This window comes from Mchenga conophoros, linkage group LG12, assembly GCF_057382185.1.
Source record: "Mchenga conophoros isolate Kocher_MC1m ecotype Shallow Benthic linkage group LG12, M_conophoros_male_GT1.1, whole genome shotgun sequence".
Taxonomy (NCBI): domain Eukaryota; kingdom Metazoa; phylum Chordata; class Actinopteri; order Cichliformes; family Cichlidae; genus Mchenga; species Mchenga conophoros.
The window spans coordinates 39277689-39303644 of NC_140537.1; the positions used below are offsets into that span (position 1 = coordinate 39277689).

Consider the following 25956-nt stretch of genomic DNA (forward strand, 5'->3'; position numbering starts at 1 on the left):
TTTTTTCCAGTTATGTTATATTTGAGTTTAACATTAAAGCTGTTTTGAGTTCACATCTGGCTCCGGAGTCTGCACCTTGGGTCCTATTCCTGTCTGCACACAGCCTACACATTACACTGTCCAATAATATGATGCAAGACTGGAGTAAAATACATCCATGGATTGGCACTTTATTAAAGAAGGAGCATGATAAGAGCACAAACACTAACTACAACTAAACAAAATGCCTTCCTTTTATACTCTACCTTTTCAGGTGAGCATCCGGAATAGCCCAAGTATGGGGTTAACTAATCAACATGAAAACATAGCCCTCCACACAAACAAACATACAATAACATTAAAGCACATAACAAACATATACATATTTCCAACACGTACTATAAACAAACCAATAACATAAGCTTCATCCGTTACTTTATAAATTAAAACCCTCTTTAACCACACTCCCTAACCTGGCACACTGGTCTGCTCCAGGAGCTCTTAAACAGGTGATTGAGCCTAGTGATGGGCAGATGAAGCCCCATGAAGCACTGAAGCTTTTCATCCAATTGGTTCACCCCAACGCGAAGCTTCATGAAGCTTCATTTGCTCTAGCAGGACACCTACTGGACGTAAAAATAATAGCTGGCATGAATTTGAAGAGTGTGGCATTTTGCACACAGCCTGTAAATGTCAACAACAAAAGGAGTGTGTAAAACACCTATAGTGTAGTGATGGCAGTATACTGTGTATATTTATGCTGGCAGTATGGAAAATGATTATTTGCGGCAAAGTTCGAACCGCTTCATGAACCAGTCACGTGGTACAGCCGGGCAGCGAGGCTTCGGACGTCATCATTTTCAGCTCCTCCCATAAATGAAGCAAGCCTCGATACGCGCTTCGCGGAAACGCCCCCTCCATTACTCGACACACGCTCCGAAGCCTCGATACAGAACGTCCCATCACTAATTGAGCCGCTTTCACTCTTTTGCTCCACATCCTGCAAGAAGCAACCAGGACAGGTGAGTACCTTTACAAGTTCTAATTTCACATATATTTAGGTTATTGACATATGATTAACTGTAAACAGCTCTACCTTTGGCTCTTCTCTGACACAGGTAGGCCAGTCCCCCTGTCTCTTCACCTTCACAAGCTGTCAATTTAATCGTATGTCAAAATAAACCTAATAAAAGACTCCATAAGAACGAATGTGTTTTCTTTATTACCCTATTTTAAATTCCCAATCCACCCATTTATCATTAACAATGCCACCAAGGTAATGGAACCCCTGGTCTCCATTACATTTACTCAGATGTTAAAATTGAAAACACTGATGTTCCATCCTGTTTGGAAAAATGTTTTTTTGAAATGAAATGAAATGAAAAAGATTACTGAACAGTACCAATAAGCGTTGTGAAAATTTTTGTGCCAAGTTGAGAAGACAGGAACATTAAATGCACACATATGTATATGTTTTTAAAACTGCAAGTATTTTCCATGCCGTCAGAAAACATGGGTTAAAATAAACTGGTTTTTGTATAATACAGACCTGTGGTATATGTTATTAAATAACTTGTTACAGTTTCAAGAATAAAACATTATATTACCAAATGGGACATAATTTGTCTAAAGTCACTATTGATCAATATTTACATGTTTAACTATTTATGGTCTATATGTAAACGTCCCTAACAGGGTGGAACACAATCAGAGGCCATGTTTAAGAAAACTACCTGTAATTACTATCTTATCTATCCCTGAGCTTCACCATAATGGATTACATATAGTTAAACGTGTCAGTATTAAAACAAATAATAAAATATAACACAATATAAAACATATTAATGCATGCTCAATCATCCAGGTATGTCTGTGAAGGTTCTCAGTCATCCAGGTCATCGTAGTCTAAGGAGCTTGGAAAGAAAAGCGTCTGGACTTCTTGAGTTGCTTGAAGACGTTTCACCTCTCATCCGAGAAGCTTCTTCAGTTCTAAGGTCAAATGGTGGGGAGTCCCAGATTTAAAACTCCCACTGGGTTTAAATCTGGCTGCAATGGCTGCAATCACAGCATTGTAGATGGTGACAGATGTACCCTTAGGCCCCCTCCTCGATTCAGAGATGGTCTTTCCCTTTTCATGTAAATGAAAGGGAAAGACTCCGCCCTCAAACCAGCGTTCCTCCCTGTCCAGGATGTTACATCCTCATAATTGAAAGAGTGTCCACTGGCCTGTAGGTGTAAACAGACTGCAGAGTCCTGGCCTGATGAGGTGGCTCTTCTGTGTTGTAGCCAGAGGTTGTTTGGTTTCCCTGATTTATAAATCCTGCCAATCCTCCTGCACTTAACAGCGTGCACCATGATCCTTGGGGTCGACCAATTTTTGGTATTAGTTTAGTTTTTTAGTTTCAGTCATTATGCAAATGTACTGTTTATAAGGTTTGGGGAAAACTGCAGTCAGCTGAGACTGAAGAAGTCACCTGGATGATGATGAAATGTTTCTCCCACTGATGAACAGATGAACAGAATCAACCTTTGGGAATATAAAACATAAATATATATTTTTAAAAAAGGTATGAAGCTAAAATGTTGCCACAAAAAGAATCACCATTTATCAATGCTGCAGCTGGGCGAGCGATCAGCGGCTTTGTCAATAAACTTCATCACATTTCTGCATGAAATAGAGAGGACACGTAACGTATTGATCAGCTGATTTCACTCAGTTTGACCTTCAGACGTATGCACCAGTCAGAGCTCCAAGTGCAGTATGGGTGACAATGTTTTTGCAGAGCTTCATCCATACAAATTAAAGAGTCCTTGAACCGCACAGGAGGAGGGGGAGAAGGAGATAAGATAAACCTTTATTATTCAGAGGACGGGGTGGAGAGGACGATGTGGAGAAGACAATGTGGAGAAGACGGGCTGGAGGGAGAGTAGGGTTGAGGCAGCTCTCTTCCTGCAGAGTTCGGCTGTCTCTGATTTGTCAGGTTAAAGTGACCTGTTGTTGATCTCCTAAAATTATAATGTGATGATCGTCTTAGTGTGCAGGGCCTTATGTGATGTCATAAGATTGTGATGTAATATCCTGTACGACAATGTAAAAAAACATGAAGTTCAGTGAAAAACATTTGGTTGCAATCACATCGTCCCAGGTAATGTCATTATGGGACATTGTGCCTGGGGGCGGGGTCAGCAGAAAGTGGCGGTGATCAGACCGAAGGTCAGCAGGTAAAGGTGTGATGCCAGAGAGGAGGCGGAGTCCTCAGCGTTCTCCAGGCAGCCGTTCTTCTTCAGACACACCCTCTGCTCGCAGAATAAACCTGAAGGGGCACGTGGCATCATCAAGTTGTTCTGTGACATCATTGCATCTCCCAACCCACCTACACCACCTGAGCTGTGTTTACCTGTGAAGTTTTCAGGACAGATGCAGCGCAGGAAGTCGACGCAGGTTCCTCCATTCCGACAGACCAAACGCTCACTGTCGCACACGTTTGCTGATGGTGAAAGATCATCGATCACCAATTAGCTCATCGATAACATGAGGCGCATCATATTCAGCCCCTCTGTGTACCTGTGCAGCTGGCCCCGCCTCCTCTCCAGGTGTATCCAGGTAAACAGGAGTCACAGCGCCTCCCCGTGGCTCCATCTTTACACTGACAAAGACCCGAGTCCAAGCATCTAGGAGACACGCTGCCGTCTGCGTGGCACTCGCACTCTGAGGACACAACATCCCAAACACGTCTGTGTTACACCTTACATGTACAGTGTAAACAGGACTTATTCATGCAGTTTGCACAATGTCAGTCTGACTCTTACTGTTTCCGACTTCATTCTTACTTTTGTTTGTGTCGCTGTTGTAAATATAAAAATATATAAATTCCTGTGCTGTGTCATAGTAGAAGGCCCTCACCTGTGGCACTCCAACTGTGTTATTTGTTGTTTATTGTGGAGTGGACCATTTTTCCTCTTTGTCATGCTGCTGTAACACGACAATTTCCCCTGTGGGATCAATAGACTATCTATCTATTCACTAGCTGGGACCACATCCTCAGGTTGGACAGTGTTACGGCCCCGCCCATATTTTGGATCACGGTGTTTGGATTTTGTTCCGAGTGTCCTGTGCCAAGTGCCTGTTTTAAAAAGCCTTCTCCAGCAGCAGACCATCCTTGGCTTCCAAACCATCTTTGATAAACGTCCGTGTGTGACTTTAGAGAATCATTAAGTTTTGTATGTCGGTTGTAGACACTGTACTGAAGCTGCCTTATTATTTTCTGTACTTTTTGCTCTTGTTTATTAAATCAGGGAGTTGGTTTTTGTTTTTCCCAGGGTTTAGGTAGCACCTCCCTTTTTGGAATAGCTTGCTTTGTTTGTTATTTTGGCCTGTGTTCACCCCAGAGTTAAAGTTTTCAGTTTTTCGTAGCAATGAAAGCACCTTAACCTGTAAACTGGCTTCTGGATATGGCTCTGGGGAGCGAGGCGGGGTCACTTTCCTTTTAACCCTCATGTTGCGCACCTGTATTCCTAGACTGGGACGTAACAGATTGTGTTTTTAGTAGATAAGTGGATGACGTGAGCATGAATTGAGCTGTGGTTTGGGAACTGGCAGTGGCTCCTGGGCAGATCCCCACATACTGACAAAAATGCGTATGAATAGCTTGTAGTGCCACAGTGCGGCAGTGGGGTTGGTCATTTATAGACAGAGAACTGGACGGGGCGTGTACAGAGGTGTGGTCCTGCTCCTGAAAGATATATGATCTCCATTCTACCTTTTAGGTCTGGCTCAGATGGGTTACTCACTGTGAGATATTAACATAAACTAATGTGATAAGACAACCTCTGACCTGTGGAACATTGTGCTGCCGTTTGATGAGAATACACTTTGGTATCTTATAAAGTCAGAGCTGTGTGAAGACATCTGAGGAGATTTTTACATGTTCGACCTGGTTGTCATAGAAGAGCTCAAGACCAGAGCTACGGTTCAACCTTTAGATGTTTTACAGGTTTCTAACTTCACATTGAGCTCTATCTCTGCGTTTGTGTGCATGTTACAGACCAACACAGACGTTCTCGTCAGTCAGCGGCAGCGAGGCATTTCGGTAGTATCCAAGGCGACAGTACTGACAATTCTGCCCCCGCGTGTTGTGTTTACAGCTCACACATGTGACCACGTTGATGAAGTCGATGTAGCTGCAGCGGTTGGAGTGACCATTACACTCACAGTCTGAAGGAAACACACACACACACACACACACACACACCTGTGTTCAAAGAAGGACCACCCACAGCCCCACCCACACCCCCCGGACATCAAACATAGATTGATGACACAACATGAACTTTGATGGGGAGACATTGTTTTATTAGTGCTCATCATGGTACGTAGTGAAATAAAGGGGGAGGAGTTAGAGCAATGAGGGGCGGGACCAGTGCTGATAGGAAGGAGTCAGTGTCTACTTAAGTTTGTGAAAAAAAATTTCTGGACACGATCAGTGTATCTGGAGGTGGTTGGGGGGGGGGGGGAGTCTATTTCACTGCGAGGTCTGTTTGGTGGGTGGGGTCAGGTATAGGGTGGGACCAATGACTGTAGAAAACATGGACGACGTGACAGCGCCTCCTCGCATTGTGTGTCACTACCCGATCCGTACCGGAAACCCGATCGGTACCCCGCATGCGCAAATCTTACGTCACTTCCTCTCTTTGCGACATTCAATATATTTGAATGATGCGGTTAGCGCCCAGTTAGCTCCTAGCATTTCTCAACAGCTCTGCCTCCTTTTCGACTGCCCGGGACATTTAAACAATGGATAATCCGTATACAAAGAAATTCATGCTTTTCTCCTCAACAGAGAGCGTCCCCCGATTGAGCAACAGCGCCGTAAAATAAGAAGAATGGCGCCTAATTACAGAGTTAATAATGCAGACTTTGTAATATCTCACGTGTAGATTCATCAGCCAGATTAAGTGTTTACTGACAATTGACAGTGATGGCGCACATCATCATCACTATTCCAACAATCCTCTCCTCACAGACAAGCATAAACACACTCGACTATCGCTAAATCAGATTTAACACACGTTTGTAATGACGATAATTCAGTTTATAATAGGGTTTATTCGCTCGGTCAGCAGGTGGCGGTATCCTCGTACACTGGGGAGTAAACTGCCATTAAACGAACAGAAGAAGAAGAAAACATCTGCACATGCGCGTTACGGATCAGGTAGACCCGATTTGTACGGTCAGACTTTACACATGCGCAGTAAGGATCGGAGAGTCCTGATCCGTAACTTTCTTTTTATTTTTCGTTTTTGTCTACATTGTACTGAAACGCTTCATTATTGCAAACATTTTAAGATATACTTGTTATTCTTAACATCTTAACAGATACTCTGACCCATAACTATCGTAAAACGCTACGACCGGAAGTAGAAACCTTTCGCGCATGCGGGGTACCGATCGGGTTTCCGGTACGGATCGGGTAGTGACAGTGACATTGTAAACAATTTAATAATAAGTTCATCTCTAATACCTTTAAGCAAATAGTATTCTGCAACTACAATGTCAATGTCAGACATGACCTTGATAGCATATTGAAAGACAAGTCATTTTCTTTTTACTTAAAATACCCACTTGCGCCTAAAATGAAAGAAACACACTTCAGAATCATATCAGGCATTTATCCAGTTGGAGAATTCCTGCATAAAAGGTTTAATTTTGAGGCCGACTCTTGTGCTTTCTGTTCTTCCGATCCAGAAACACTAGAGCATCTATTTTTCACTTGTCAGTATGTTAATGCTTTCTGGTTTGAAATACACTGTTGGGTTTCACTCAGAATTTCCAATGTACCTGCCTTCACATCTAAGGATATTCTTTACTTTATGGACAATCTGGATTCTGAAATCTCAGATGTTGTCAATTTTGTAATAGTGCTATGTAAGTTTTTCATTCATTTATGTAAGTGGAAGAATGCCTCTCCTATGTTTACCGTCTTCTTGAATTACTTTTGTCAATACTTTAAGTCACTTAAGCTTATTTCAAATATGAACAAAAAAACTGCTGTACTATACTGTAAAATCAAAAAATACTTGCTCTTCTAATTTTCTTGCCTGTGTCAAAAGGTCTATGTTCCTTATTTCTTTACTCTAGAAACTTTTATTTTCTCCCTGTAAAGTTATGATGACTTGCTTCACCATCTTTATAATGTAAATTGTTACAATTCTGGTCTGTTTCCTTGACTTGTTTTGTATATGGAAATTTGTTTCAAAAAAAAAAAAAAGACTGACATTGTGCAAAAATGAAGCCAAAATATCCCACTTGTGGAGGCTGCCATCTTGCATTTTTGGAGCCAGAGTCTGCGCAGTGGTGACTTGAGGTGGAGCGACTGCGTCACGCTCCCGCCCACACACCCGCTGGACATGGCCGGAAACACGCCCCCTACACTTTTTACGTAGCCCGGCTGCTCCAGTTTTTAGCTGGTTTACCGCGACTGACGACTCGTTAAATTAAGGTAAATACAACCACGTCACTGTTATGAGAAAGAAACACAGCTTATCATCTTATAGTTCTACAACATCTAAAATCACTCTGTTGTTAATTAGTTTGCTAGATTAGCCGCTAGCATACGCACTGTGTTGGAGGCTTGTTGCTAGCTAGCTAGCGATGTTACACACCTGTTACTCTAATAGTCTGTTATTGAATGATTCAGGACTCCTTAGGTTTTGTTTCCATTTTTAGACAGTGATGAGATCAGCTGCACACTCCACAGAGGCCCAGAGTTACTGTTAATATCAAAAATATAACGCTGTCCTTTGAGATTTTAACATAAGACTGTGAGTGTAATGGATCTAAAACTGTTTAAATCTCTATAGCCTGGTAACATGGAAACTTTAAAAACATCAGCAGGAGGTTTCAGTAGTGTAGTCTAATTTGTTCTTTTCATTTAATAATAGAGTCCATATTATATCAACAGCTACATTCACCCTGGAGAGAAACTAGTGAGGCAGACCATCAGGACCAAGCTGGGTTTCTGGGTCCAAAGGTTTGGAGAAACTTCTTGCCTTTCTTTCATCACAGCTGTCCTGTGCCAGCTGTTCTGTTGACCCACTGAAAGAGGTTTCATTTAAGAAACACCAGGGGTCCGTTCTTCGTACCTCGCTTACTACATCCAAGATCGAATGACACATCCAAGATCAAATCATCGCGCTAACTTTGAGCTCGCTATCCCGGTTCTCCGAACAAACCTGTTGTTGACGATCAGTACAGCTGGATGAAGTAATGTGAGATCACTGGGTGGCTTAACAGGGGCTACGCATCGATAGTAGAAACATTGATCGGCAACCCTTTGATTGGTCGGCGAAAATGTCGAAGGAGCGCACTCGGTATTTTTCGGCAGCAGAGCAAGAACTCTTGATTGAGGGATTTCAGGAGTTTCAGAGTTTAATTAAAACGCAAGGGAACACTGCAAAGGCTGCAAAAGCAAGGAGAGAGGGCTGGCAGAAAGTTGCTGACAAATTAAACTCGTAAGTAATTTAATAATAATAATAATAATGGATTGGATTTATATAGCGCTTTTCAAGGCACCCAAAGTGCTTTACAATGCCACTATTCATTCACTCTCACATTCACACACTGGTGGAGGCAGCTACGGTTGTAGCCACAGCTGCCCTGGGGCAGACTGACAGAAGCCAGGCTGCCATATCGCACCATCGGCCCCTCTGGCCAACACCAGTAGGCGGTAGGGTAAATTTATTATATTATATTACATTATATCCTCTTTCACATTAGAGCCACGACAGGACCCACTAGAACATGGGAACAAGTAAAAGTGAAATATAAGAATATTTTACAGAATGGTAATATTTATCACTTATGTTGCTTGTTGTCTCTTGGAAAGAGACCCTGAAATAATCTGTTTGTTTGTTTATAACAGCAACCAAGAAAAGGGCAGAGCAAAAAAAGACAGGTGGTGGTCCTGCACCCCCTCGTCAACAAGTTGGTTAAGTAAATAATATCCTCACGGGAATATCGATATCTCTCTATGAGCACACTGTCGCGCTGAGCTAAAGGATCCTGTCTGTCCCGCAATATACGCTGGATTCTGAGGACTCTCCTTATCAATCTTGCACCTTCTGCAATGGGTGGCTCGCGTATACGGACAGGACATGGCTGCGACAGGCTTCCCAAATCCACCTTCGCTTTTATAGCCGTGGTCTCTCATCTTGATTACATGAAGTAATTTACTATTACTACTCTAAAATATGAATTACATCTGTAATAATCACATACATGTAATAGAATGATTAATAGTACATTTCCCTTTTTTTACGAAATGACCTGTATGTATCTGTGTGACATCAATAAAAGGATCAAGTGCTGCATTATCTTTAGTTACATTGATAATATTTATTTATGGTAAAACAGTGGTAAAATATCGCTGTTGCTTTCGTATAAATGAAGCGGACATACCTGAGTGGCCGCGATCTAATCCTGTTTACATAAAGTAAACCTGCTCCCGAGCAGGTTTACGCTTACGGATCTGTTGCTATGACAGCAAGTCCCGGATGAGCTTCGGAGAACCGAACGATCCAAGATCACGCGAAATCGTCAACAATCAAATCCAGCTAACTTACTTAGCGAGGTACGAAGAACAGGCCCCTGGAAGACTGAAGCTCATCGCATTGATCAAGCAGGACTCATGATCTTCACCAGCAGCTCCCTCACAGGGAAATCTTCAGCACTCCTCCGTAGGCCCGCCCCAGAAGATGGATAAACCCAGCATTTCATGAACACTGTAATGGAGACCTTTGGGTTGTGTAATGTTATAAATACTCGGATACTCCCCAGAGGCTCCAGGCTTTTACATAAAGATATTATATTCAGTCCTGTAGAAACTTGTATATTTAAAAATATATGATCCTCTCTGGTTACTCTGGTATGAATAACTCTGAATCACTTTATGGTAAATAACCCACCATCTGCAAAAAACTGAAAGAATTCCAGATGACAAATTTGTAGTTAAACATACAAGTGACGACCTTTGACCTTCATCAGGTTTTATTTAATTGTGTCAGAGAAACTCAAACGTGCTCTTCATGCAGCTGAGTACATCAAGTGTTTAAAACGGAAGCTGTGCAGGTCTGAGATCAGCAGCTAGGGATGGTTATCGTTTAGGTTTTATCCGATACCGGTGCCAAATCGGTACTTTTGAAACGGTGCCGGTGCTGAAACGGTGCTCGAACCGGTGCTTAAAGAATAATAATAATAATGGATTTATGGATTTAGCGCTTTTCTAGGCACCCAAAGCGCTTTACAATACCACTATTCATTCACTCTCACATTCACACACTGGTGGAGGCAGCTACAGTTGTAGCTACAGCTGCCCTGGGGCAGACTGACAGAAGCCAGGCTGCCATATCGCGCCATCGGCCCCTCTGGCCAACACCAGTAGGCAAGTAGGGTAAAGTGTCTTGCCCAAGGACACAACGACCAGGACAGAGAGCCGAGGGATCGAACCGGCGACCTTCCGGTTACAGATGCGATTCCCAACCCCCTGAGCCACGGTCGCCCTAGGAACAAAAAGAATGGAGAACACAAACTTGGTCCAAAAACCTCTCATGTTTAGCTGTTTTTTGTAAAAAGATAACAATGTTAGCCTTTTCTGCAGCTATGGGGCATATATGGTATCACTCTTGGCTGGAAGCAGTGCTTAAACAATGGAAAAAATAAACTTTGTCCAAAACCTCTCATGTTTAACTGTTTCCCACTTTTTCTTTGGTCATTTTAGCCTTTTTGGCCAGGGTGAAGGGAGCATCTGCCATCAAACAAGAGGACAGCCGCATGTAGCTATGATGATGTTTGCTAGTTCACCTTACATGCATTAATGTAATAACGTGGTTAGCCTACTCAACGTAAATTACACACGAACAACATGAAGCTACTCACGCAGAGAAGAACGGCTGCTGCTGCATCATCATCCTCATCATTTCTGCTACACTGGCAGGGCTAGGGGCCAGGACTCTCCTCTCTGAGTTTTTGGGGGATGTTGCATAACAGGCAACCCACCCGCAGTAGATGCGCTCGGTGTGAGGTCTCGCAGCAAGCTATCAAATACGGCGCATTTCTGGGCTTTTAAAAAAAACGCTATGCGTCGCCAGGTGTTTCATCGGATTCGAGGTGTTACCTCCTTTGACAGCATCACAGTATCAGCTTAAAGCACTAGTTGCAGGCTGCTGAGTTTGCATATTTTGCTGTGAAGTACAGCCCGACTTTGACCGCTTCGCCCTGGGCGTTTTTAATCTGTAGCTCTGCTCTAAAAGAACGTACGTACCTGGCCCCGCCTACTATCCTCGGAAACGTAAAATGATTGGCTAGAAGTTCAGGAAGAAAAAGCACCGAAATAAAGCACCAAAATGTGCGCTGCTTTTCGGTCTGGTTACTACCGTTTATGTCAGAACTGGTGCCATCATGGCACCGGACACCGGTACCCATCCCTATCAGCAGCTTTGTGAAACACCAAACTGAGGTCCTGTTAATGCTGATATACAGTGACACAGTTACATGAGTGATTAATCGTTTTGTTTTTTTGTCTTTAACTTTATCAATAAAACAGCTGCAGCTTTCACTACAGCACATGTGGCACTTTAACCTTTGTACTGTTTTCATCAGTTCATTTTGCAGTTAACATGTGAACATGTTGGATGATCTGTCTGCTGTCACTGGGTGGTGCTGAGGTCTGAATCTGAGGGCAGCTCCTGTAATCACAAACAGAACAGAACCATCACAAACTGAAATATAAAGTTTATCTCTTAAATCTAAAATAAAGCTGATCCTTCTGTCCTCACACACTCAGGATCTGAAGCTCTTCTCTTACATTTTTTCAGTTCTACAGTTTAATCCATAGTTACAGATTAATGAGGAGTTACTGAAGTACAAGCTTAAAAAAATGGTGTTACTGTCTTTACACATGTGGAGACTGAAAACATGCAGCTGTTTTAAGATATTTAATAATCAGCTCTGCACAGGAGCTGAAGCAGGATGCAGCCTGTTGCTTTTACAGTATAACACTTGTAATAAAAGTACAGTAACGGTAATTAGTGACTGAGCAGCGCAGAGCGTTTCTCTTGATTTCTTCAGTCAGGGTAAATTCATTCACCTGCACAGATTAGCTAAACGAACCCTGACAGCCGAGTGCTCATCTTAGCTAGCTAGGTCTCAGGAGCTAGCTAAGGACGGTAGTTACGGATTAGCTTACAAACACGTTTAACTTACCGAAAAAGTGCAGCGGGGCCTCGGGTCCTTCTGTCGGGTAGTCCAGTTTACTGAAGAATACCTCAGGCTGTCAGGTTAAAACACTCGGTCGTGTTTTCGTAACGTAAACGCCGGTCCTCCTCTCAGAGCCTACGCTCTATCTGCTATTCCCGAACAGAGATACGCAAGTTTCTCCGTGACTGCAGCTGCCAGTCAAAGCTGCTATGATGACGTTTCACCCCAATTTAACATCACCGCAGTAGGAATTAGAATCAAACTTATGGGAAAGGAGACCCCTTGGACATAAATCAGCAACTATTGATAACAAAAGAAAGAATCTATGGAAAAAGATTATCTGAGGAGAATTAATTAATTTTAGTCTGACCCCCGTCCCATCCGCTAACAAGGAGGAGGCGGGGTTTATGACCTATACTGCAGCCAGACACCAGGGGGCGATAGAGACGTTTTGGCTTCATTTTTGGGGACCTGACGCGTCGTCCATGTTTTCTACAGTCAATGGGTGGGACACAGAGGTCTTACCCTGGAAGCTCACATAGGCAATTTTGGACAGCTGACTGAACTTTGGTCCTCCTGGAATCAGGATCTTCTGGGTTGCTTTAGACACAAAACCAGGTGCGTAACCAGTAAGCATGGCAATATGAAGTCAGGGTCACCACTGCATGATCTACCAATCAGGGATCAGCACAACGTTTACTGGATCTATTCATCCTGTTAGGATTTTTACCATGAGGGTTACATTACTACTACCTGCCAGTAGGTGGCAGTATGGCAGTACAGTGACTGCATTCTGTACCTTTCTTCTCATAGCCTTTGTCCTCTTTCTCCTTCTCTCCTTCGGCTTTAGATTTTTCTTTAGTTTCCTCTTTGGCTTCAGGCACTGCTTGGTTCAAAAAGGAAATGAAATACTTAATTTGTATGAGGATTTTGATGTTTTCTGTTTACATTTCTTCTAAAAAACACTAAAAACCTGCCATTAATGCTTCAATAGAAAATGGTTTCAAATTTGCATAAACCTACAATCCGCCCAGTGTCAGTAATCTGACCAATCATGCCATGATGGAGAAATCTCCAAAGGTTCCACTTAACACTGAAACTTTCAGCCATGGAAACAGTACCCAACCCTTGGGCAAGATACTAACCCTAAGTTGCTCCATCAGAATATGAATTTGTGTGCATGTACTTAGAAAGCACTAAGTTTAGAGTCAGTGCTTGTGAGAATGGGTGTGATTGGGTGAATGTGACATGTTGTATAGAGCGCTTTGAGTACTCCGGGAAAGTAGAAAAGCGCTATATAAGAATCAGTCCATTTACCATGGATGGATGGGTTGATGGGTGGAGTAATCTATTAACAACAAGGATACTTTCTACACTAATATCTGTTGACTGTGAATCCTAATCTGTTGTTTTTGTACCTTTTTCCTTTGTTGCCTCTCTTGTCATTTCTTGTTTCGAGTCTTTCTTTTCCTCAAACTTCAACCCTCCTGATGGTTCAACAGATTCCTCTCCAGAAGACGTTCTTTCCTTTTTGTTTGCTGTAGAATCTACTGCAGGATTCTCACTGCCTGGATCCACTCCTGGATCCACATTAGGAATGTTTCTGTATGGCACAGAAGAATCTGGACCACTTGATTCAGATTTTTCATTTCCTGTCTCTCCTCTGCCTTGCTTTACTGGAAAAGATTCCTGTCCAGCATTGATAGAATTAGATCCAGGCGTTTCAATATTGTCACTTGAAACATTGCCAGGTTCAACCACAGGCATGGGCTGAGAATCAGATCCTGAATCTTGTCCAGGGCCAACTGACTTTGGGTTTTCTGGAACTGGGAAGGTAAAGTCAACAGGTGCTAAATCACCAGCAGGGTCAGACTGATCTATAGTAGCGGACTTTGTGTCTGATACAGGACCACCTCCATAGGGAGGCAACACGGAGTCCACAGGAATATCTGGAGCTGGAGGGGTAGCATCAGGAGGACGTATTTCTGGAGATGCCCCATCAGGAGAAGGTACATCAGGAGGAGGAAAATCTACTGAAGTATCTGGAGTCTTAATGGATGGCCCATCTGGAAGTACATCTGGAGAAGGCGGATCAGGAAAAGGTAGGTCAGGAGGAGGTGTATCGGGAGGAAATACATTACGAGAAGGCGGGTCGGGAAGAGGTACATCAGGAGCAGGTTTGTCAGGAGGTGGTCCTTCCAGAGGGAGATCAGGACGAGGAAGTTCTTGAGTAGGTACCTCAAGGAAAGATATATCAGTAGGAGCTCCATCAGGAGCTGGAACATTGAGGGAAGATAAAGCAGGAGGAGATGGTGCACCTGGAAACAGTACATTGGGGGTTGGAACAAAAGGAACTATTTCATCAGGAGTGAGTGTATCTGGAGATGATAGATCAAGAGGGGGCATTTCTGGTAGCTGTACATTATTAGTAAGTGTAACTGGAGATGATGCATCAGGAGAAAGTGTATCCGGAGATAGTATATCCAGTAAAACATCAGGAGAAATTACATCAGGAAGGGCTTCATTAAGAGCAGAAGGTATATCCACAGAGGGAGCTTCCAGTGGTAGATCTGGAGGAGGTACAGCCAGAGGAGGTATATCAGGACGAAGAGAAATTCCATCACGTTTTGTTGTAAAGAGAGTATCTCCAGCCTGACTGATACGGACAGATCCAGTGGGGAGAAAGTTTTCAGATTGAGACCCGTCACCTGGGGAAAACGTTTCTGGGATGGTTGTTAGAGGCAGAATTCCAGCTGATGGTGTTGGGACAGTAGGTGACACAGCACTGCTCACCACCTTCGATATATCAGTCCCAAGCACACCAACGTCTGAAGTGGAGTTATAGGGTGGACCCAGTGGGTCAGAGATAGACCCTCCAGTGTCAGTACTGCTGCCTTGGACAGTGGGGGTGGTACTGGTAGGACGGCTGGTGGTACTGTCTAGTACTCTGGGAGGTGGTTTTTCTCCAGTCTTCAGACGTGGATTGTTGGGTGGAGCTGTGTCTGTGGTAGGTCCAGCTGTACTGAATGAGTCTGTAAAGGCAACAGAACCTGTAGTACTAATAGTACCACGGACAGCAGTAAGAACTACTGTACCAGTTGTGAGTGTTGAGGTAGAGTCAATAGCAGTTAAAGGAAGGTCAGCTGAATCATTACTACTAGTAAAGTAAGTCACAGTACTAGAGTCAGTCATGTATGTACTGGTACTTGAATTGCCTCCAGTATTAGTAGAAATATCAGCTGAAACCATAAGAGGACCCTCTGTGCTGTTATCAGACATTAATGTGTACATGAATGTAGTCAAAGGAATGTCTTTAGGAGAAGTTGGGTCATTCAAAGTCTTATCAGTCATGCGGTTAGTAGTACTCAAAGCTGTATTAGTATCAGTTTTAGTAGTACTGTCAGTTACAGTATAAGTGGCTGTAGTACTGTCACTGGTAGTTGTAGTAGTAGTACTGTCAGCTGGGGTACCAAAGTCAGTTTTAGTAGGAACAGTAGCTGTAGTAGTTCTGTCAGTTGTGGCTGTAGTAATGCCAACAGCAGTATTTGTGTCGGTTGGCGTCCTGCTCTCAGGTACAGTAGTAATAGTAGCAGTAGTAGTACTGTCAGTCACTCCATCTGATGTGGCAGGTCTATCAGATGCTTCAGAGTTAGAGTCACCACCTGCTGTCAGAGAAGAAGAGTTACGTCTCTTTAGTAATCTTTTCTCTACAGTCTGCAGAACAGGGTACTGGGGCTTTCCAGTCTAATTCTCTGGCTGTAAAAATAAACTGGTGAGCTGGGTGTGTCCCACCATGAAGCCAGACCAGAAAAAGAATGAAAACAAGATCTTTTTACAGCTAAGAGACTCCAGGGAGGTTTTAATGAAAGGGAGTGCAATAAATGAACATTCTCATAACAGCCACGCAGATGGTCAGGCTGACAGACTCCAGAGTAAACCACCTGCTCTCAAAGGCCTCCCTGGAACCAAAACCTGGTCTTAGTGGAACTGCAATCAACCCCATCCCTCATGCAATCCCTAACCAACAACAGAAACCATTTGAGCCATTAATCTTCTAGTCTTGATGCTTATTTTCTTCAAGTCCTGTCTTTAAATCTGAGACCAAACCTCCTTCTCAGCACCCCAAATATCAACATGTTTATACCTGTCCCCTAACAGTCTGAACAGCAGCGCTATTTTAGAAATTATACAGATGTGTTCACACCATCAACAGGTCAACATTGTACAATGAACCACAGCGCAGAGGCTCCTTTTGCAACTGAACCTGGATCTCAAGGTTCGTACAGTTTGGGTTTCTTTTATGCATCTAGCTCATCCTCAGTCACCTGATCTCTGCCATGGCTCATCAGCCTCTGCTCTGCTTGGGTGGGGTTATTATCTCTGGTCCTTCCTGCATAGGGTGCTGAGGCCATAACATTGGGTTTAGTTTGGAGTCTGTTGCAGCCCATCCAGCCACATCTCATCTCCTGTGATTGTAAGAAACACCCGGTCTGTGTCCTGCAGAGGCTTTATGGACACTAACAATTTCTAATGCAGCTAAATCCACAGACTGCTGGACAAATCCTCTCTTTAGCCGAGACTGTTTCCACCCTGTGCTTTAGTCTCAGAAACTTTGAATCGCGTTTGTCCAGAAATTTGAGAATTCAGCTGCTGACTCCTCAGATCTAAAAAAGTCAGTCACTAGCTGATCTACTGATCTATATAGCTTATCTGTTGATCTCTATTCAGTCAGGGTTGCATCTCTTAGGATGAGTGTGTGTGTGTGACAACTAGCAACTTAAAACAACTTACACAGACTAAGAGCATGAGCGGCTCATCTGTTAACTACATAATTAACATCCAAATTTTCCTTGTAGACTGCTATCGTGTGACTGACGGGGATGATGTAACGTGAAGTGAATTCAGCTGCTAAAAGCTCACCTTAGACAAGCTGCACAGAAACGCACAGTTGCTTACAAGTGTAAAGTGCCATGATGCAACACAGACAGGTGAGCAGACAGACAGTTAAGACAGCTAATCAGCTGAGCTGTACTTACTGGCTGCAGGTTCTGTTGCTTCACCTGAGAAGGACATGAATGGAAACAGGTGTAGAGTTTATATTGCTGTTTGCAGGTGCGTGTCTGTGTGCATGTGTAGCTACATACAGGCATTGGCAGTGCCTTTGGGCAGGGGCAGGTATGATCCTGGTCTCCAGGTGCGAGATGTGAACTCTCGGCTGCAGCTCTGACAGTCCTGTCCAGCCGTATTGTGGTCGCATTCACACTGCAGTGTCGCATCGCGCAGCGCACACTGAGATGCATGTAGGTTGCACTTACACCTGAGAAACACACACAAAGAAGGGCTTAGCTTCACCTGAACTTTTACCAACTCATATGAAACTCCTGAAACTAGACCACTAAGATGGACGCTGCTCCTTAAACCTGCATTCTTTCTAATGTCCAGCAGGGAGTGACTCCTCTTGGCTGTGAAGGAGTCTGACTGGACAGAAGTGTACGAGCCTTCAGATCGCTCAGGCGATCTGAGCAGTGAGTACTTTCAGGTCTGACTGAATACAACAGTTTGTCCTGCTCGAAGCAGGCCAGGATTTAGGGCGGGGCTACAGTGGGACTGGTTGAGTTGCTTGTCATGTCAAGATGGTGACAGTGTTCAGCTTGACCATGGATCATCTATCCTCTGTGTATGTCAAAAGTTGCTGAAAACCCCCTGATGTCAGGTAAGCTTTAAAAGAAAATTCTTCTGAATGTAGTCCAATTTCTTTCCAAAATCTCAAATCCTAATCCTCTTAAACTGGCCTCCCTCTCTGTTCTGCCCCCCTACATGACTTTTTGTGATTAGCTGTAATGTTGGGGAACGCCTGATGATGATGGCTGGCTTTTGGCTCGTCTTGGTTGTGATATAGAGGTTGGTTAACTGGTTTTGGCATTGAAATGGTACATTAGTGTTTGTTTGTGGTTGTTTAGTTTGTTACCCAGTAGGGATGTTGGTCTTTTCAGGGCAAGGACTTGTTTGTCTCATTTGTGAATGTAGCCAGTTGTTGCTGAGTTATAGTTAGATTATGGTAGGTCTTTGTTGGTTACCTGGCAAAAACATCAATGTTGGAAATAGCATAGAAGTATTTCAGCAGGTTGTCTCTCTGGACGTAGGTTCCTCCCAGTGCCGGGCGGAGGAGCCTCAGTCGGAGGTTGGTGAAAGTGAAGAAATCTCTGAGTCCCTTTGTGGTCTCCATCCGAGTGTACAGAGCGTCCATGTTGATCAGCTTTGGACCAGCAAACACCCCGAACCGAGCTCTCACCTCAAACACCACAGATTTCTCTTCCTGTTGGTGAGGAGAAGTTTCAGATAACCACAAATAAATATAAGCTGTACAAATGTGTTCTGCATACTGTGCGGGACCAGCATCAGGGTCCAGTTACAGACCTTAGCGCCGACCCAGCGGGAGTACTGCTCGGTGCAGATGACCCGGGTAATGTTACTTGGTGCTAAATCAGAGACTCGTTTGGGCGACATGCCGAACGCCTCGAGACAGTCGTCGGCATAATACTGATACGGCTGCCAAGTGACACCTGAAACACAAACGCTGATTATTTGACAGTTCACGGTGTTTGTGACTTCCTGTTTCCTGGTTTCAGAATCATCTCCAGACAAAATCCATCTGTAAAAGCTTCATAAATGACTTTGTTTCACCCACATCCATGGATCAGAGGAGACAAGGGTTTCTGAATGATACCCCTCAGACTCTGCACTCAGCTAATTACTCTTCAGTGAAGTTGATCAGCTGAATGTTTCAGAAAATCTCTCAAACATTAGTCAGAACAGGTGTTTAACAGGTTTCCAGTCACCTTTGTCGATGGATTTCTCCAGTACCATGCTGGTTGGACGGCCATATTCGAAGGTAACAACAATGTCATCGACCACCTCCAGACTCTTGTTCCAGGTAAGGGTGATGTTGGCCAATAGGGGCTCAGGAAACCTGGACCATGTGATTGTCTGCCAGTAAGTGATGAGCCCACCCCTCTCCCTGTCTCCCATGAGCTGAGGAGGGTGAGACAGGTCTGGGCTAGAGGCGTCGCACTCATCGCTGCACAGGTACGGGTTCTCCTGAGGAAAGACCACATTGAGCACCAATATTTGATAAAGCACGAACACGGGCTGTAAGTTTATAAACAATCAAGAATGTCATTGTCACATTAACATCTGTAGCTCCCGTAACTCCTGAAAAATTGAAAGAATTCCAACGCCTCTTCAAAGCAGCGACTCTGCACATTTCAGAGACAGTCATTATAATCCCAGGCATGGTGTTGCAGGAGCCCCTCGAAGACAAAGGTTGATTGAGAGAAAAGAGGGTGAGTGTGATGGAAGTCCACAGAAAACAGATGTTTTATCAGGAATTTGTTCTTTTTACTTTTACCTCATACATTATACATGCTTCCCTTAGGCAGCATCATTAGAAGACATAGCATACATTTACACTGCTATGCTGATGACACCCAGCTCTATCTGTCCATGAAGCCAGATAACACACACCAATGAGTTAAACTGCAGGAATGTCTTAAAGACATAAAGACCTGGATGGCCGCTAACTTTCTGCTTCTTAATTCAGATCAAACTGAGGTTATTGTACTCGGCCCTGAAAAGCTTAGAAATATGGTATCTAACCAGATTCTTACTCTGGATGGCATTACCTTGGCCTCCAGTAACACTGTGAAAGTAATGGAGAGTAATGAGAGCAACTTTAGTGATAGTTTGCAGGATTTGTATGTTATGTAAATTGCCAAAGAAATAGTGTTAAGACTGGATTTATGTTACCCGTAGACGGTGTGTGGCCAAAAATAGAAATTAGAAGTGGGTTTAGAGCTTGATTTGTGGGCATGATTTGTTTTGTTACATTCTAGTTATTATTTTCACCTGCAAGTAAATTTAAAGGGATAAATAAGGAATTAGTTCATTTCTCAGGAGAGAAATGAAGAGGGGGACTTTTGAGGTTTAAATTCATAGGGGGTCATATGATTGTTGGGTTTTTCTCTGTATCTATGAAGCGCCTTGAGGCGACCTTTGTTGTGATTTAGCGCTATATAAATAAAATTTAATTTAATTTAAAAATGTGTTGTTCAAGGTAGTCAGAGTGGACTGAGATGAGGAAAGACCATAACTTCAGCGCAGAAGTGCTAGTATTAATGGTGAACATGGACCAGCACCAGTGTGGCTTTTCATGGCCAGTGTTTGTAGTTTTATTGTTGCGGGTGCTTCCTGATTTGGTCTGACATGCTGTTTGTAGGCGGTTAATACCGATGACGTTTGCAAACACAAACTGTGCGGTATTCTCACAGCTTCTGTTATCCTGTGTTTAATTAATGTTGACCTTTAACCTAGGCCTCCGTTATACTTACACATACTTTGTGTAGTCATTAAAGGTCAGTATGCTGTACCTTTACAGAGACTCTAACATGTGCAGAGAGGGATTAACACTGATGCTAATCTGATTAGGGTTTGAGGTTTATCCTTTAACTTCAGCTGCCGTGTGCAGGAGATGTGGCTTTAACTAACCAGCACTAACTAATCACACGAAGAGGGCCGAAAACCTGAAATACATGCTGAAGGAGACGTGTTAGACTCATTCCTGTCAGATGATCATGAAAGTGTTTAAATTTTCATGCAGTTTCCACCAAAATATCCAAACTCAGAGTCCAACATCAGATAACTAGGAAACATTCGGAAGGACCCTGGTCTTGTTAGAAGAGACGGCATCTATCCTGCTTTGGATGGAGCAGCTCCCGCCAAATTTATTAAACCCCCCAAAACGTGACCCGAGTTGGGACCAGGAAGCAGAGGTGCAGTCTTACAGGCCTCTCTGGAGTTTTAAGGAATTGGGTAAACTCATGAAATCTGTTCGATCTGTCGCTAACTTTCTTGGTCACCTGACTAGATGTAGTTTCGACATCAGCACCAGTGACAACGACAGAAGTAAACTCACTACTACGTCTCAGTAATATCACCTAATTTGTTCCAAATAAAAAGGTTTTTAAAAATGAATCCTTGTGTATTTAGTTGTCAGCGTGACCACAATGTAATATAAGCCAATTAGACTCCAAAGTTACCTGACAGTTATTCCAAATGTAATGAATAACTTTAACGAAGTTACAAACAATACTGAGTTCAACTAAGAATGTCAAAAACATCAAATCTACATTCAAATTGACCAGTTTATAGAAAACCCCGACAAAGCATGCCAGAGCTCCTCGGGCCGCTCACTCCAGAGCTGAGTGTGAAAAACAGCCAACACTCGATCACCTTTAGCATGAGGTGGGAACAGGAAACAGGTTTGTGTTGAGGATCTGAGGGTTCGCAGCGGTTGGTACAGGAAGAGCAGGTCGATACTCTGAAATGGGATTTAACTTTACTGAGTCAAATCTGAAGAGCAGCAAGCTGGAGTAACATGTTCAGGGTTCCTGGAAAGTTTGGATAGCAAAGCTTATTAATTCCCGTTAAAAGACTGTTACAGTAGTCTGACTCAAAGCATGTGTGGTGGTCTGAATGTAAACTCATTATTGATCCTGTGTGATAAGAAATGTCATTGAATGTTGGGGGGTGTAGATACCTGCACAGATAGCAGGTATCTACGCCCACTCTTCACTTTCAAAAACTGTAAACAGCTCCGTCGACACTTTGAACTGTGAGCATGTCAACTAAACGCTAACATGAGTTGTTCCCACACTTCATAGCTGATTTCAGATCAGTTAGTCACGCAAGTCTCAGGAGGAAGCTGGCGAAAAGCCGTGCAGGTACAGCTGGGATTCAAACCAGGAACCTTCTTGCTTGGAGGCATAACCACTGTTCCACCCAATGTGATTACAGCTGAGTCTGTTTTTCAGTGGAGCCAGTGGCTCCAGAGTCCATCTGCTGCACAGTCTGAACGTCCTTGTTCATGTTCTGATCACGTTACTGCGCCTGTCTAACCCACTGAACTTTAGCGTGTTTCACGTATGTTGTGAGACGCTTCCTGTCCGACTCTCGGGGTCTTTTCACTGACACAAATGAAATCAATTAGCATTTAGTCTTTGCTTCATTACAGCTGTTACATTTATCAATAATTCAGGCAGGACTTCAGCTTCCCAAAGGAACAATTAGAGAGCCAGCGGGATCACCGTGTCCTCTGTCTGTTTGCAGAGGGGTCCAAACTGTGGCTCGGGGCGCCTGCAGGAGGTCATACAATGACTGACAGGTGATCGTCTACTCTTCCTTGTTTTGGTGAAAGATAACGAGCTGCTCACGTTTAAAATGAGTGAAACACCAACAATTTAAATGTAGTCGGAAAACTTTAAAATAATTTCATCAGCAAACAGTTCAGATGCTGCAGCACCAATCACAAGCTCTCTGTGAAGTGAAACCCTCACCTGTGGACAGAGTTCATCTGACAAACTGAAGTTTGTGGAGTGAAAATGATGAAGAGAGCAGAGGTATAATGTCTTTCTGTGACACAGGCAACAGGAAGTCGGCTCAGAGGTCACCTGTGTGTTCAGGTTTGTGATCAGGTGTGTGTGTTCAGGTGCGTCAGACTGACCAGTGTACAGAATCTCTCAGGTGGGTTTCCGCAGGTGATCCCAGGGGGGTCAACTCTGATCTGCATCACCTCCTTCATGTTGGTTGGGGGCGGCTGACAGGCGTAAAACTCAGGCCCCGCCTTTGAGCCACGCAGAGATCGACAGACATCAAACTGACACCGTCCACGCGGCAGCAGGAGGGCAAGGAGGGCGAGGGCGTGTGAGAGGGACATGATGAACTGTCAGGCAAACAGGAAGTTCAGCTGAAGGTCATGCCATAGTTACAGCTTTGCCAGGCCTACTTCAAACAGGTGGCTACCATGGCAACCATCTGCTTTCTGTGTGGTTGTCATGGTGTGCTAAAGGTTTTGCTCGCCGCCCACAGGCCTGCAGTAGAAGAACAGAAACAGAGCATCAAACGTTGAGTATGCCGTGAACTTGAACCAAACATGTTCACAGACAGGAAACAATCTGCTCAAAATGACCTCACTTCCTGTTTGCAGCTGCCACCTTTGGGCACAGGCTTGTGTTGTCTCTGGAAGCTCGCCTGTGCATTCAAACCAATTATTCATGAATATTTTCTACATTGTTGCCTTCAGCCGAGAGCTTTCACGTGTTTTTGTTCAGCCTGGAAACGTAAGGAGCAACGCACCTTACAGGAGGCTACTCAGTCTGCACGAACCGGTCACTAAGCTGAGTTGGAACCAGGCGCCCCTTCATTATGGACAAACTGTGAAGAAGTCAGAGACCGGGCAGGCCATTTCTCCCAGTCACATCTCACTGTTACTGCTCATGTGACCGTTGAAGACTCCCAGCAGGACAACCGAACCCTACAGGACCTGAGTACTCTGAGCTGTGATTGGACAAGTCCGCACAAGCCCCAGTCGAGACCTGTTCTCCCACCCAAACACGCAGGGAAGCAAGGCTCACATCCACCAGAGAAACGCTGTGAACCTTGGGGATAGAAGAAGACCCGCCGCCCCTCGCCCACCACCTGTCACTGCGGACAGCTGCAAACTGGGGCAGTATCCAGCCCCGCCTTCCTGGGGTCCAGTTCCACAGCTGGAACCGAGCATCGTGCCATCTCTCAGCCTCAGGCAGGGAAGTACCACAACCCGACACCCCCCCCAAAGTGACAATCGCCAAGTTTTTCCTACCAGTATAAACACCCTAACCAGCGGCGACCCTGAAGCACTGACCAGCTACTGAAAGCATCCAGATGTTTGTGACCTGCCGGTTTACCTGAAGTCTTTTAATCAGCCGTCATCATGCAGGAGCAGGTGTGTAGATGTTGCTCAGCGTCCTGCAGCCTCTGGAGAAATAAAGCGAGACGGTCCGAGCTCGGCTCAGAGTCTGTGTTTGTTTGTGAGATGGCAGAGATGATTAAACTGAGACGCTCGGTCCTCCGACTCTTCCTCTTTATTAAAATCTTCCTGCTGATGAAACCGGAGCGGGATCAGTACCATGCCTGACACACACTCAGCGTCCACTTCATTAGGAACACCTCCTCACTAATGTCTCGTTTACTTTCAGAAAATCATAATTTTATCACCTGAAGCTTTCAGATCAGTTTTCACCTGAGACACCTTCGTACACACCTGCTCAGGTTATTTCATCCGTGTGTCTGTCTGTCTGCAAGCACACCTGTCTGTGTGACAGCCACTCACCTGTCTGTCTTCAAGTTGATTCTTGATGAGCTGATTAAACGGGCAATCAAACATTCCTCCTCCTCAGCTCCTCTCTTCTTACTGTATTTCCTTTTGTTCCCTTCCTCTTCTCGTTAATCCTCCTCTTCCTCAGCGAGCCTCCTTCTGTTTCTCCTCTAATCCCTCTCCTCATCCCCTTTTCTTTTCTCTCTCAAAGATCTGTCGCTCTGATGGCTCAGCCCTCCCTCTCGCTCTCTCTCTCTGGATCAGGTGGTAAAACGGTTCATCTGACGGTTGATAGCGAGGGGTGAAAAACCCCGCTAGTCACATGACTGGCATCTGATCCTGACAGGAAACAAACTTTTTTCCTCTGAGATTTAATATTGATATTCTGCACCTGCTCAGGTAAACAAAGGTGTCAGTCACAAATAAACGAAATGGCCAGGAATGGGTTGATGGGCGGAGACCACGTCCCCCGGTCTGACAGGAGGTGGAGTCTTTGAGCTATGAGCTGATGATGTGGTGGTTCTAGTTCAGGTCCACCTGCAGCTCTGTGAGAGCCTTTTAGCCAAACGTTACATCGCTGCTCAGTAAAAAGATCCCTGATGATTAAATTATAAAATATATGCAACAAATTTATGAAATCATTGGAGCATTACAGCAAAAACGACCATCAGGGTCAGTGTTGGGTTTAGATTTTATTATTGTCATTTGTATTAGGAAATATTTAACCATATATTCTTAGAGGTGTATAATCAATTGTGTAGTGATAGGTTGTGTGATCTTTAACAGGCTGCAAAGGCTTGGTGTGTATTCCACACTAGAATGCACACCCACATCCTGGGAGCACGGGAGAGGTCGTACCTTGTCTTCATTGTTTTATGGTAGGATTAACGTAGCTACGTCTGTTCTAGTCTAAGTGCTTTTCTGTTTAGATGAACTGCTGGACTTCCTCACCGGGGGGGTCTACCCTCTTCCTGACCAAGGATGTTTGCCTTCATGTTATATGACCCTTTGATCAGCAGTACCACACACACACACACACACACACACAGTATTCTTTGTTTACATGTATACCTATGTAAGATGCTATATGTTAATGACCCTATGCATATTCATGTAGCCACAATAAAAGGAGTGCTGTGGGGAAACCTGGCTGAGAGTCTGACAGAGGTCAAGTGGTGGAACGACGCTTGGCTCCAGCCAGGTCTCCCTCATGCATGAGTAAACCAGAGAACTTTGGTGCCTTGAGTCTTGCTTTTTGCTGCGTAGCAGATTGTCCTCAACGTTCCAGCGAATAGGTTCGAGCTACAAACCTATCAGTCAGATCCTGATGGAAACTTCCTATAATCTCAGGAATCTTTCTGCTTTTACTGGCTAGTTTGAAGAGAATTTTTAGAGCTACGCTTCTTTTGCATCACTGCTGTGCTGTCGGCTCCTTAGGACTGCCACATGTTTTAGTTTATGGCAAATATCTGAGACCTCTGAGGCTTCGCCCCAGCAGGAACGCATCCCAAGCCCATCCTGTGCTTCCAGGACA

The 25956-nt window shown here is 44.1% G+C and overlaps 1 protein-coding gene across 5 annotated transcripts; it reads right to left on the reverse strand.

Annotated features, from left to right (window-relative positions):
- Nucleotides 1-170: 170 nt before the first annotated feature.
- Nucleotides 171-24586, reverse strand: LOC146563373 (uncharacterized). Of its 5 annotated transcripts, none has more exons than XR_014894736.1 (15): nucleotides 24438-24586; nucleotides 22791-23157; nucleotides 19072-19330; nucleotides 18650-18795; nucleotides 18310-18548; nucleotides 17377-17549; nucleotides 17269-17292; nucleotides 13651-15897; nucleotides 13032-13115; nucleotides 12758-12832; nucleotides 5027-5194; nucleotides 3545-3688; nucleotides 3378-3467; nucleotides 955-3293; nucleotides 171-498 (listed from the first exon to the last, which is right to left on the reverse strand). XR_014894736.1 is itself a non-coding variant. In XM_085295793.1 (14 exons), exons 2-14 carry the CDS (start codon nucleotides 23001-23003, stop codon nucleotides 3163-3165), a joined length of 3996 nt encoding a protein of 1331 aa, XP_085151919.1. In that variant the 5' UTR covers nucleotides 23004-23157; nucleotides 24438-24586; the 3' UTR covers nucleotides 171-3162. The 5 variants fall into 5 exon arrangements, 1 of the variants encoding a protein (XP_085151919.1); XR_014894735.1 differs by having other exon boundaries at nucleotides 171-979; nucleotides 1076-3293; nucleotides 13032-13118; XR_014894734.1 differs by having other exon boundaries at nucleotides 13032-13118.
- Nucleotides 24587-25956: the final 1370 nt, after the last annotated feature.